A 14,346-nucleotide genomic window follows, 5' to 3' on the forward strand; every position below is an offset into this window, starting at 1 on the left:
ATTGCTTTTCACTCCTTCTTCCTGCCACTCTAAGATGTGAAGAACAATTTTCAAGATTAAGGGAGGAGAGAGAGAGGGGAGGTGGCAGGGTATTGAGGACAACTTGGTTTCTGATTGCAGATGAAGGCCCTGCAGGTAGGAAAATAGGTTTCCTGTAGCCACAGAGCCAATACATAGGATTTCAGCACTAAACTGGTACCACAGAGCCTTCCTGAAAGAACATACAATGTCTGGTGTAACCTCCTGGGCAGATAGCCTAGGCTGACCTAGAGGTTCAACGATTGTAGAATGAGGCTGTGCTTGTGTTGCTATGAGCCCCAAAGGGGGATAACAGATGTTAAAGTAATTTGCCAATGAATATGAGGGAGCATTATGCAGCATGCTGTGCTAATGTCATTAGGTAATTAACACTATGCAGGAATGCACTGGAGTGTCTTAATGAAAAGAGAGATTTTTCATTTTCTTCTACAAGATGAAAGTCATAAGGATACTTAATATTTCCTTACCCCATTGCCTCTATTATATTATGTCTGGGATCTGATTTAAATAAAAGCTAAGAAGAAAACTATGCAAAAGTAATGAATAATGCATGGCACAGATCCTCTATACAAATCCACCAATAGATTATTTCAAGACCAGCTCTTGATGGAGGTCTGTGCAGCTTGAGTTCAAAAGGACGTTATGGGCAGCACTTGCTCAGCTCTTTCAAAGAGGACCTCCAAGCATGTTGTAATATGCCCAACTAGCCATAATGAAGAGACAGTGATTCCACTTTCCTGTATCATCAAAGAAAACCAGCATCATCTTTCTTCTCCATTGACGTGTGGCCTATCATGTTTAGTGAGCAAAGCATTTAGCACATATGAGGCATCTGTGCTCAAAAGTACCTGGTGCATATGGAAGCAGCTCACTGGCTTTCCTGCTTCACAGTGCTGTGGACATCTCAAGAGGGATCTAAAAGTCTAGAGGAACTCTGCAGAGGTGTCTTAGGACTGGCTAGTTGGGAAAGGATACAGCCCTCCAAATTGGCTCCCTTCTGTTGAAGCATGCTGGACTCTTCTTCATGATGGGCTTCCATTTAAGACTTATTCTAAATAAAACCTTCTTAATAATAGCTATTACTACTGTGTGACAGGCCTGTGGAAAAACAACAATTAACAAGGAGATCGCTTAGGCCATATCTTGTGATAGAATCATTAAGAGGAAATGGTATAGTTGTATGGAAAAAGAAAAAGCCTTTGAACCTTTTCTTTCATTTTAAACACTTCATATGATTCTTTAAAGAGAGAGAGAGAGAGGGAGAGCGAGAGCGGGAGGGGGGGGGCGGGGAGACATTCACTCAGCTTATAGAAGTTGCTGGTGGTACAGTGATAATAGGGTGGTAGTCACTAATTTGGAAACTAAACTCTCTCCAGTCCTGAACAGATGGTTGTATGTATGAGAAGACTAACTTGGCAAAGCATCCCTTGTTACAATGGGTGAAGAAATCAGCTCCTTTTGTTTGGGACAGACATTGAACTTCCATCAGCTCATGTCATGTGCTTGCTTAGGCCTACTGGGAGGCATGGAATATGCTCTGGAGCTGGTCAAGCGCTTCCACTATTAGCCGGGGGTCTTAGGACAGTGATACTAATCTCTGAGTTGGATGAGGCCTCTACAGGGCTGTAAAGATGGTTCTTAAGATCATGTGCAGGAAACACACATACCTAAACATAGTAAAGGCAATATAGAGCAAGCCTATAGCCAACAGCAAACTAAATGGAGAGAAACTTAAATCAATTCCACTGAAATCAGGGACAAGACAAGGCTGTCTACTCTCTCTGTATCTCTTCAATATAGTAGTTGAAGTCCTAGCTAGAGCAACAACGCAACTTAAGGAGATCAAGGGGATACAAATTGGAAAGTAAGAAGTCAAAGTCTCACTATTTGAGGATAATATGATAATATACATAAGTGACCCCATCAATTATATCAAGGATATACACAAGGATATATACTGATAAACACTTTCAGCAAAGATGCTGGATACAAAATCACCTCAAAAATCAGTAACCCTGGTGCCATAGTTTGAGCAATAAGTGCAGTAAACTTTGAACCCCTACCCAGATCTAGTGAATGGACAGGACATTCTCCACAATTGAGTGGAGAGTGGATACTGACTCTCACACGAACTCTGGTGCCCCATTTTGACCACAACCCCTGGATGGGAAGGCCTGGTGGCACTCAGAGGAAGGATAGCAGGTTACCAAGAAGAGACTTGATACCCTATGAGCATATAAAGGGGGAGGAGGTCTCCCTCATTCACAGTCATAAGGGAAGGGAGTAAGGGGAAAATGGGAGAGAGGGAGGAATGGGAGGATATAAGGGATGAGACAACCATTGAGGTGTAATATGAATGAATCAATAAAATATATTTTAAAAATCAGCAGCCTTTCTGTATACAAATGACAAATGGGCTGAGAAAGAAATTAGGGAAACTACACCCTTCACAATAGGAACGAAACCCATAAAGTATCTTGGTGTAACTCTAACCAAGCAAGTGAAAGATTTCTATGAAAAAAACTTCAAGTCTCTGAAGAATGACATTGAAGAAGATATCAGAAAATGGAAAGATCTCCCATGCTCATGGATCAGGAGGACCAACATAGTAGAAATGGCCATCTTACCAAAAGCAATCTACAGATTCAATGCAATCCCTATCAAAATACCTACACAATTACTGTTGTGTAAACATTCTTCTCATGTCTGATTTGAAGCTTCCAACTTGATGTCAACTGGCACATAAAATTCCTGCATATTTAAGAACTTGTGCCTGTGAACAGGCAGGAGCTGGCCCAACTTATTACTGTTTAAGTTTAGGATGTAGTGGGTAACTCTTTCACCTCTGTGATTATTGCAATTGACTTGAAGCTTGGAGTGGAGGTTATAGGTCCATCTACTTGCAGCCTTGGCACTTTGTACTCTGCTTGCTTCTGCTGGTTTAGAGAGCTACAGTCTCTGTTAGAACAAAATTATTTGCCCTACATGCGTTTCTGTCTGTTGTGCCATGCATACTTCTTCAAAGTCACAGGACTCCGCTGTACACTACTAATGCAAACTATGGTATCTGGTGGGCTCCCATGTTTCTTCCTTGCGATGAGAACAGAATTGTTCTAACAACTTTCCTGCCTTTGGGCTCATGTCGTCCTTGGTTCTGCCACTGGCAAGCCATCTGGAGATCACTTGCTTGTTTGCATCCTATCCGAGTTCCAGTTTCACCTAAAAACTGAAGAAAAGAGTAGTTTCTCATATGGCTTCTGAATCAACTGAACTAAGGTGTGAAGGTTATTCTGTAGAATGCCTGCAGATGACAGTCCCTTGACTTTAATTTCGTTTAGTTCAAGTACAGATATGTATACTTGAACAGCACTCAGATGACTGCATCTTGACAGGGGTGCAGGTTTATGGCTGTGATTTGATGGCTAATCTTAATAATCAATTTGATTAGATTAAGAAAGCTCTACTCCAGGGAATGAGTGAGACACACTCTTGGGCATTTCCAGTGATTAACTGAGGGGATATGTCCTAAATGTGTATGGCATTGCCCCGTGCTCTGCAACCACAAGCTGAATTACACGGGGAAAACTAGGTAAGCACCAGAACTCATCTCTCTCTGCTTTCTGATCTGCCCAGATAGAGTGGATAGACTGGTGCTCTGGGCACCATGCTTTGCCAGACGTGACAGACTGCCAATGCACCCATTTTCCCTGCAGCTGCATCCTGTCTGGTGTTTCATCATAACAACGAGAAGAACAACAATGCAGCCATATTTAGTGATGTTTTTGAAGAGAGACACAGAGAGAAAATGTGTGTGTTTGTGTGTGTGTGTGTGTGTGTGTGTGTGTGTGTGAGAGAGAGAGAGAGAGAGAGAGAGAGAGAGAGAGAGAGAGAGAGAGAGAGAGAGACACACACAGAGACAGAGAGAGACAGAGACAGAGACAGAGAGAGAGACAGAGACAGAGAGAGACAGAGACAGAGACAGAGAGACAGAGACAGACAGAGACAGAGACAGAGAGAGTCGGAGAGATGGAAAGAAGGACAGAGGACGCTAGATGAGGGAGAAGGAGTGGGAGCAGAAAGAGGAGGAAGAAAGGAGAAGCAGAGAGAAAGAGAAAGGGAAGGGTGTGGAGAGGCAGGCTCCAGCTTCTCAGTCCTTGTCCTACCGTATTTCTTGGCAGAGCAACCCTGTCACAAGGAGTAGGACCTTTGCTCTAAATAACTGCTGGGAAAGGGCTGTTCTTACTTGGCATCCTAGAGTTGCTCCTGTGGCTTTTTAGCAATTGCACTGAAAAGACTGCTCTGCAAATTTCATTAGGATTCATCAAGGACACCTTTTATAGATAATTAATAAAAGTATTGCAGAGAGAAGAGCCCAGTGTCAACTCTGGCATTTCCTCACCTAATAAGGATCCCCAGAATAGATCCAGGATGTGTCAGAAGGAGCCACCTGGAGCCACTTTTCGATCTAAGCAATAGAAACTATTATCAAAACCTGTTTTAATTAATTTATTTTTATGAACAGATGTGCATGAGATGGTACTGAATGTTTCATTATAAATAAAGTTACATTCAGCCTCTGGCCTCCAATTAACTACCTAACAGCTTGTTTCTAAAATCAAATGTTTTCAACGGAATGTGTTTTCTATGATGCTATTTTGATTAGGGCTTATTCTCATCTTACTATTGGATGTTTGCTGAGGTTTTCTATTAACATTAGTTCTGCTATTTTTTCACAAATGGGTATGAAGCTATTTATTGATCTTTTAGGTACCAATGGCAGATTCTGAGTATCTAGATCAACTGAATACATGTAGGGTTGAGAGGCAGAGAGTAAATTGGTCATGGTGATGAATGGCTCCAGATTGAAAGCATTGTGCTATCACTGACTATTTGTGTGACTCTGAGCCACTATCTCACCTCTGTGTGTAGTATTTTCCTCCCTGGCCACGTTTATTTCCAGGGCATCCATTAGTTGGCACGAGGCCATTCAGCAGCACTAGCTGTCTATGGCTGACATTGATTCTGCCAGTCACACTGAGTACTCTTTCCAGTGCATACCCAGCTACACAGAGGGCTTCAGTATTTTCCCCGCCACCCCCATTTAACCCCTAGAGCTTTTCATGATGATGTAAGGAACTAACGTATACAAAAACTTTCCCCTAATGCTTGACATAACTTGAGTCTTCAACAAACTCAAGTAGGTATCATTATTTTAAAAGCATGGAATAGAAGGCATCATAAAGGCATGACTTCTGTGTGTTGAAGCAAATTTTCTACTACTCAAACCAGGCCCACCTGCAAAGTCTACTAGAAGTATTACCAGAAGTATGGTGCTGATATAGCTCAGCAGCTAAGAGTGCATGGTGTTCTTATAGAAGAGTCAAGATCAGTTCCCAGCACCCATGTTCTGACTATTGTAACTCTAGCATCTGATTGTTTCTTCCAGATGTCCTGAGTCCCAGTATTCAAAGGTGCATAACGCTCACATGTGTAATTTAAAATAGAGTAACTGTCAAAAACAGTTCTGTTATGACGACATGCATGTTACCTATTTGCCTATTTGGGATTTAAAAGGAACACTCCTGTTGGAATCCCGTGATCTCTATTTTGCACAGCAGGACATGGGGCTCTAAGTTAAGTCCTCCCATCTATGGTCACACATCTAGCAAGAGGCAGAGATGGGAACAGATGGGGTCTGCTGCTGCAAATCCAGAGCTAGCCACGTCATGCAACATGTGCCTTGTAAATCACTTCTCTTCCAAGAAATATTAGTGACTATCACATCTAGCCACAAACTACACCTTTAATGCGGTGGAATCCTGACCAAGATTCGCAGAATAATATCAATCAGCACATAAACCAAAATACCATGCTAGATGTTTAAGTATTGTCCCTTAGTTGACATCTCGGTTGCCAACTTCTAATATTACCACTCATTACTATTTATTTCAAAACCATTTTCTAAGCTGGGCATAGTGGTGCACACCTTTAATCCCAGCGTTCCAGAGGCAGAGGCAGGCCGATCAACGTGAGTTCAAGGCCAGCCTGTTCTACAAAGGGAGTTCAGGACTTCCAGGACTACAAGGGAAAACCTGTCTTGAAAATCAAAACCCAAACCAAATCATTTCCTTATGTCTTATTCTTCTTGGCTGTAAGCTGGTAGGAAACTGTTCCTTTCATCCAGGCATAGCTATCTTTTAATATATGTTTTGGGCTTTGCCATTTTCTACAGTGCCTGTGACTTCCTGTAACCTATATGTGTTTCTTGTACTAATTCCATTTTTGAGTTTAGAATACTAGTGAACAAGAAGGACTTCTTTATGCACTCAGTCCTGGTGTGTCTTGATGTGTTGGAGTGGGTTGGGGGGCTCCCCTTTTCTGAGGGGTAGGGGAGGGGGATGGAGGAAAGGGAAGGAGAGAGGGACTGGGAGGAGAAGAGGGAGGGGGCTACAATTGGGATAAAGTAAATAAAAAATTTTAAATGTAATAAACAATGAAATTAAAAGAAAGAAGAGAAGGCCCTCTTCATTGCTTGGCACACACTCAGACATGTATATGGAAACACACTGTACAAATATGCACATACAATTCCACATGTGTACATATGTCTATATATATACACAGACATACACATTCACATGCATACACATACATGCACACCTACAACTGTTACCGTGCTCAATTATTATGATGGCTCATTCTTCATCCCTCTGTTTCCAAGAAAAAAAGTTTGATATTTTTATATTATTTTTAAAAGGCCTAGTGTGTAGCTGCCTCAAAAAGGCAGATGACAGGTGAAATTGTTTTTCCTCAGTTTTTTTCATTAGTAGAAATTTATAGTAACACATTTTTATTACATGTATAAGTAAAAACAAAATAAAACAAAAACAAAACAAAAAACAAACCCAAGCATTACCTGCCAATAAAAATTTAAGGCTGATTTTCTTTTAAACAGTGGGCTTAGGGACAAAAATGGGTCACGCACTGCTTGGGAAGGATCAACAGAAATCTGAGTTGGAGGGCTGGTATATGTACCGAATTGGGAAACTAATCTACAGGAGAATGAAATTTTCTACCCTTCAAGTACAACTTTCCAACTGCTGTTCCTTCTGCTTCTAGGGGAATCCACTTTCTCAGGTAGCACATTTATGAAACTCTACAGCATTTGTCATTTGATTCCTGACTTATTTCACCCAATATAATGTCTTTCAGATTTATCTATATTGTTAAAAATCAAAGAAGTTACTTTCTTATGGTTCAATAATCAATCTGCATGGCTACCAAGAAGAGACTTGATACCCTATGAGCATATACAGGGGGAGGAAGTCCCCCTCAGTCACAGTCATAGGGGAGGAGAGTAAGGGGAAAATGAGAGAGAGGGAAGAATGGGAGGATACAAGGGAGGGGATAACCATTGAGAGGTAATATGAATAAATTAATAAAATAAAATAAAATAAATAAAAAATCAATCTGCTTATGCATCAGTAACGTTTATGTAAAGCTAACAAACAAACACACACACACACACACACACACACACACACCTTTCTGTTGAAACAAGTATTTTGAGGTAGCATAAAACAAATGCATCATGTGTCAGTGATAAGCTGGTAAAGAGGAACCACTTCTTGATAGAGCTAGTAACTTTGACTCACAGAAGTGTGAGTATTTTCAGCAGCCATCTCTCAGAGTGAAATACTTGTCAGTAGGAGTGGAGATTCTAGAAGTCTCATCCAATTACAACCACAGCTTGCCTAAATCCAGAGCTCCTGTTCATTCCTTTGTGCCGTGATTTCTTGTTAACTGAAGAATTAATGCTGGACCTCAAGTCTCCTACATTATAATCAAGGAGTTCTTTGGGTATTAATAGGCTCTGAGTCATGCAGTAAAAAATATGCAACCAATGTGTCTTATCCCAAGGAAGTAAAAGTGGTACTTAATAAACGAATGAAGGAGAATGCCCTTGAATCATTTCAACTCATCTAAGTTTCATGCAGCCCAAATCCAACACCCTAGAAAGGCCTCAAATTGGCCATTAAAAGGATCTGAGACAAGGTACTCTGCAGAGAGACATGAGAGCGAACTGAGCTTGTGCTCAGTTTTTTTACGATACTGTTTCTACAGCATGTCTTTGGCTAAAGACCAAAATAGAAACTCGTATGGAATGTCAGCAGCATGTTTTATTATTTGAGTGTGAAGACTGTGTAGGTCTAAGTTACAGATTTTCAGTGCTGATAGGGACTTCAGGGATGTCTGATCGGGTCCCATCACTTTATAGTCGATAAACCCACCTGGCCTCTCTATGGTCATACAGAGCAAAGGCTTAGAGAAAATGCATTCACAACTGGGCTTTCAGGGTTTTGTACAAGTCTAACTCATGGAAGAGATCAGTAAACATTTGCCTAGAGTATCAAGTATTGCCTGGTTGATGGGAAAAGCATTATGTATCTGCTTGGCTGTGGACATCTCTGCTTTTCCAGGCATCTGTCCCATTGCCTCTCTTAACACCCATTAAAATATTAATATCCATCCTTGTTTAAAGGCCAAGAGTGTCAAGTGTCCAAATGAACAAAATTCACCAAAATTTGACCTAAAGGACACTTCAGGCTGACCCTGTAGCTCTTCTGTCCAGTTTTTAATGGAGGGAACTTTCACATTACAGAAGACAGAAGACAATGGGGTTGACATCAACAGCCTCTGCCTGTAGAGCCTCCAGCTTTTGTCACAAACCTCACAGGAAACATGGTCCACTCCTATTTTACCTCATGAGCTCTTGACCTGTTTCTTCAACATTGTGGAGACATTAAAAGCATTCCATAAGATTGATCATGAGAACCATTAAAATTTTGACTTAATATTTAAAGGCTATTGGGATCGGGGAGAGGTCACATGGGATTAAAAGCAAGTGGCAATTGTATAATTTTATGTATTTGAACAAAAACTTTATATTTAATTATGTTAACATTTGTGTGTCCCTGTGTTCATGTTCATGTCCAAGTGTGTGTCCATGTGTGTATCCATGTGTTTATGTGTATGTGTGTGGTTTTTTTTGTGTGTGTGTCTGTGTGTGTGTGTGTGTTGGGGAGGGGGTGTTGTACTCATAAATGTTAAGTGCCTGCAAAGGCCAGAAGAGGTTGCTAGATCCTCTGTAGCTGGAGTTACAGATGATGTGTGGATGAGAACAGAACTTTGATCCTCTACCGAATAGTTTGCATTCATTAACCACTGATCTATCTCCCCAGAGTTTCATACAATATTCTTACAGTGTGATAGATGACATGGCTCTCACTAAAGGTAAGCCACTTCCATGATGGAACGATATTGAAGAGACTTAGAATTCTAGTTTCTTTTCTTCTCACTGGCATAGCAGTATGGTAGCTTTCAGAGACTCCTGGGTATATACAGGACTCTTTTTTAGAATTTTTACGGCTATCTCCTTCTACCACTGAGTTGGCCAGCCTTGGAGCTAGGGAACTATTGCAAGGCCAGGGAGTATGGCCAGGTAATAAAATGATATTAAATATGGCATCAAGGAGAGATAATTTCATTCCTGATCCTCAAACTCTTTTCTTTTTAAATGAAAGAGTAAAAATATACCATTGCTGAGAAAAGGAGGATCCCAGAGTTTGGTCTGAAGCCACCGAGACCCAAGCTTCTGTGCCTCCTGATTGTCCATGTCCTTGTTGTCCTGCACCTTGTGTGGCTGCCTCCTATTGGTCATTGCTGGAAGGATGTTTTCCATCAGGTACATGCCCCAGTCCTTCATGTGCAGAGTCTAGCAGAAAGGCTGGTAGCCCAGCAAAAGCAGTGCCTGGCCAGCTTTGTCATCTAACTTCCTCTTGGAAGTAATGCCCATGTCACCAAGAGCTTATCAAAGAATTTGTTTTGTTTAAAAATATTCTTTCCATGGGGAAATTTCATTCCAGATTATGGGAAAATATGCATTTCTAGTCCATTTCCTTTGAGGAAATAGCATTGTCTAAGCAATCTCTTACTTTCATCCAAGTGGAACACCCCAGTGAGGAGTTCCAAGCTTTGAAGTTACATTTTGACAAACTCTGTTTATACTGGCTTTGCTTGCTGTACTCCAATTCTGCCTTGAAAACCCTATCTTCCTAATCGCAATGGTTTTTCAAGGCTTACTGTACATTTCACTGGAGCCTTTGAGTTCTAGTCAGGCATAAACACAAACACATGCACACGCCCGCGTGCTCACGCACTCCCCTTTCTTCCCAACATTGTTTAAGAATATAATAGTTAGGGGCTCTGTAATCATTGTGGGATCTCAGTGGGAATTCTGACAGGGATGAACTTTTGCCCCAGTGTCATACAGTTTAATTTAATCTACAATTCCCCAAACTTCTTCCTTTGATTAGAACTCTTGACAAGTATGTTGACAAAAGCTGAAAGTACTTGCACCACACACAAGAAACCAATGCTTGTATCAAGGCTCTGTGGGTTCTGCCTTTTACCCACTGATAGACCATCACCACTTTTTTTTTTGCTTCAGGCTTCACTAGTGGCAGCTCCTCTTGACTTGCAAACATACCCATCTTCTTTTCAGAGCTCCCCAACTCTGCCTCCGGCATCCTGCTGATGTCTATAAAGAATATACTTCAAGCAACAGCTTTGTTACCTTCACTCTGGGCATCCTCTCCATGATAGCAGCTAAAGGAGCACTTTTTTCTTTTAACCTCCCCAAATACTGGTGGGTTTTATTCACAGAGCTTACTGTACTACACTGAAATTGTGTGTGCATTGTCCATCTCTTTTGTTCTGCTCTCTGAAGAGAATTTGCTCATTTTTTTTTTGTCCACACTGTATCCCCACAAAAGCATTTGTGATTCAGTTCTTGCAGGATGGACTGGAAGTCAAGTGTGATCATAAAACAAGGAGACCAGCTCATATGGGAGAATCAACAGATAGAGTTTTTGTGAAATAAGACAAGATATTAAACATATTCCATATTTTCCAGCAAAGGATACATAGGGTCATGTGTCTTCTCACACACACTGAGGCCTCAAGTACCATGGAGGAGATTTCAAATTACCTGATGGTTTTGATCATGCTGAGGCCCATTTCAACACAGCAATGAGCATGGTCCTGGCGGGGCTCAGGCAATCCAGACACACAGTAGTAGCAGTCTCCCAGGATTTTAATGCGAAGGCAATGATGCTCCTGAAAGGAACAGAGTGGTCGGGAAAGGACTGTGTCACCAGGAGGACCAGTTCTTCTGAAAGCTCAAGAAAAGTATGCAAGCAAGGTCAAGTGCTCTTTGGACTCAGGAACCCCCAACCTTTAGAACATCCTTCTACACTTTCTATAGTTTGGATCTGAAATGTCCTGCAAAGGCCTGGGCAGTAAATTCTTGGGCAACAGCTTGGTGTCTTGTGAGGAAGAAGTACATTCTGTTCCACGGTCTTCTAGGCCCTGTGTGTGTGTCCTGTTGATGTGGGACCACTCTACCATGTCCTCTCTCGGCTTCCCAGGCTCTGTGAGATGAGTGGTTTGCTTCTCACCACAGGCCAAACGAACATTTTCCTTATGAATTACTCAGTCACTTCAGGTATTGTGTTATGGTAAAGGAACACTGAGTGACACTTTTTTCTTTATAGTTGGAGCCAATTAACCTCTGACAAGCATTCTAGAGCTTAGTCCTAAGGAGCCATGACTTCATTGGTAAGGGGCTATCTTTGCAAAGGAGAATCTCAGGATGAGAGGGAGGAGTTGTAAACAGAAAGGGTCCCACTAATCTAACAGCTCTGTAGACACCCTTAAAATACCAAGAGAAGAGCCAGGCATGGTGGTGACCGCCTTTAATCCCAGCACTTGGGAGGCAGAGGCAGGTGGATCGCTGTGAGTTCAAAGCCAGCCTGGTCTACAAAGTGAGTCCAGGACAGCCAAGGCTACACAGACAAACCCTGTCTCGAAAAGGCAAACAAAACAAAACAAAAAACAAACAAACAACAACAACAAAAACCAAGGGAAAAGCACTGTACTGACTTTCTAATCTAAACATTTTTGGTAACTATTGAATATGAGTTAAAAACAACTAAGCAGAACTTGACTCTGATGCTTTCTGACTGGGTCAGATTTCTAGAACCTTTCTAACCTCCCAGTGGGCACAGAGGCATCCTGTAGGATTCAGAGTCATGCTCCTGGGTAATTTTAGGAGCTTGAGGTTCTTGTATATTAGATGTTCAACCAAGTTGTTGTTGTTGTTATTATTATTATTATTATTATTATTATTATTATTATTATTATTATTAAAGAGCTATTGATGAAGTCTGGTCAGTAAGATGTGACTGGGGTTTTGAGTTTCTTTTACAATCTCTAGAGCACAACCAGAACAAACTTAGAGATTACCTTGCCCACTGGGGTTAGTATCTAGGCTTGTGAGCCCACAGGGCCACTATTTTTAAAAAATGTCAAAGGGCTTGAGGGATTGTCACAGGACACATTTTTTCTTATTTTTACAAAGTTTGTTAAGAACTATAAAAATTATCTACAACCACCAAAAACAATAATACAATTTCTATCAGGTTGAGGTCTTGTCATAAAACAAAACATTCAAAAATTTGCCCAAGAACTAAAAAAGAAAAATCCATTAACAAACATGGAAATACCAACGGAATTACTATCAGTGAGGCCTAGTATCAAACACCTGTAATCCTAGCACTCAGAAGATGGAGGCAAGATATTCAAGAGTTCAAGGTTAGCTTTGGCTGCATACTGAATTTGAAGATAGTGTGTGTGTGTGTGTGTGTGTGTGTGTGTGTGTGTGTGTGTGTGTAAATTAGACAACATCTCAGAAAGCCAAATGAACAAGGAGAAAGATATTGTCTATTCACCCCATTATTTTAAAAAATCAAGGATTTTAATACTTTAAAACCAGAAAGATTTAGTCTTAAAGAAAATTCCTAAATAAATTAAGCATGATAAAAGTTGCAATTCTTCTCCTACATTTGTTATCACTTTTTTCCTCATCTCATGCCCATAAGCTAAAATTCCCCAGTTTGAAAATCTATATTCTGCACATGGGAGAGAAAACACAGCATTTGTTTTGTGAGACTGGCTTGTTTTGCTTGACATAATGATCTCCAGTTCCACCTAGTTTCCTCCAAATGTCATGGTTTCATTATTCTGTTTCAACAGAGTGAATGTCCATTGTTTATTTATAGCTAATTCTCTCTCTTTCCCCTCTTTCTCTGTATGTTTATTTATGGAACATAAATTTAACAAGGAGATAAGGAGAGGAGGGGACCCAGACTTTAGTCTGCTAATTTATTATATATGTATATGTTAAGTTTATAATATATGCATATATAATACACGCTCCATTTTTATGTGTACAGGAGACTGGGTGCCAGTGTTTTAACTCCTCATTTTGATTTGCAGAACACTGAGGCTGGAAGGTTAGGGCTGTTGGTTTTAGGCATAAACCTCACCTAGGGAGGGCATGGTATATGTAACTTGGGCTGCCTCCTTGTTGCCTATGGTGAGGAATGAAAGAGATTGGACAGGACATGCTGTGGTCTGAGACTCTGTATTATCTGAATGACTATCAGGCTTGGTAGCCTCATTGCCTTATATAAAATCCTGGAAAGACTGATAAGTGAGTTTCAGTCTTCTATATACAACAAAGTCAAAAGAATCTACTTTGTCCTTAATGCATAACGAAGGATCCCGACTATCTCTTAGCAGTGTCAATGACAGCTGATGCGTGGGAGTAGCCTTCTGTGTCCAACATCACCCACTCCTGCTCTACAGATAGGAAAGTCACAGGATAAAACATGTAGAAAATTCCCCAGACCACACATGAACTAATGACAGGTGTACTACTACTCAACAACTCCAAGTCAGTGAGAATCCCATGAACCTGAAGTCGAAATGTTCTGGGGAAAAAATCTAAGTAGGGAAAGGATGAAATACTTTGCATAAAGTATGCACCACATGTTTAAGGTATGTTCCACTCTCTCTTTACATCTGTCTTCTTTACATCTGCAAAGACCACACCACTAGTACAAGGTAATACAAGGTAGGCAAGTGGGGCATTCAACCCCATACCTATCTGACTCTGGAACTCAATGAGTGTTCTCCACTAAACTCCAAGAACTATAGGGCACTACAGAATGGCAAATCTCCTGACACAAATACGTTTTGAAAAAAATTTGTGTAAAATTACTACCCCTTTGGGCAAGACACTAAACAATGTTCACTTCCAGAGTCTATTTTTCTTGTAAACAAGAGGTAAAACTGGCAGCTTTCTTGAAAACCAATAGGCCCTAAACAAATGGGAATATATCA

At 40.8% G+C, this 14,346-nt stretch overlaps 1 protein-coding gene across 4 annotated transcripts in view; it reads right to left on the bottom strand.

Moving 5' to 3' along the window:
- Positions 1-14,346, bottom strand: part of ADCY8 (adenylate cyclase 8) — a 210,137-nt gene that overhangs the window by 95,433 nt on the left and 100,358 nt on the right. For all 4 annotated transcript variants that reach the window (XM_084747915.1, XM_084747917.1, XM_084747916.1 and 1 more), the window contains one exon: positions 11,090-11,217. In XM_084747915.1, the coding sequence (XP_084604041.1) occupies positions 11,090-11,217 (128 nt within the window). The remainder of the gene's footprint in view (positions 1-11,089; positions 11,218-14,346) is intronic.

This window comes from Acomys minous (assembly GCF_964271855.1).
Source record: "Acomys minous genome assembly, chromosome: 12".
Classification (NCBI taxonomy): domain Eukaryota; kingdom Metazoa; phylum Chordata; class Mammalia; order Rodentia; family Muridae; genus Acomys; species Acomys minous.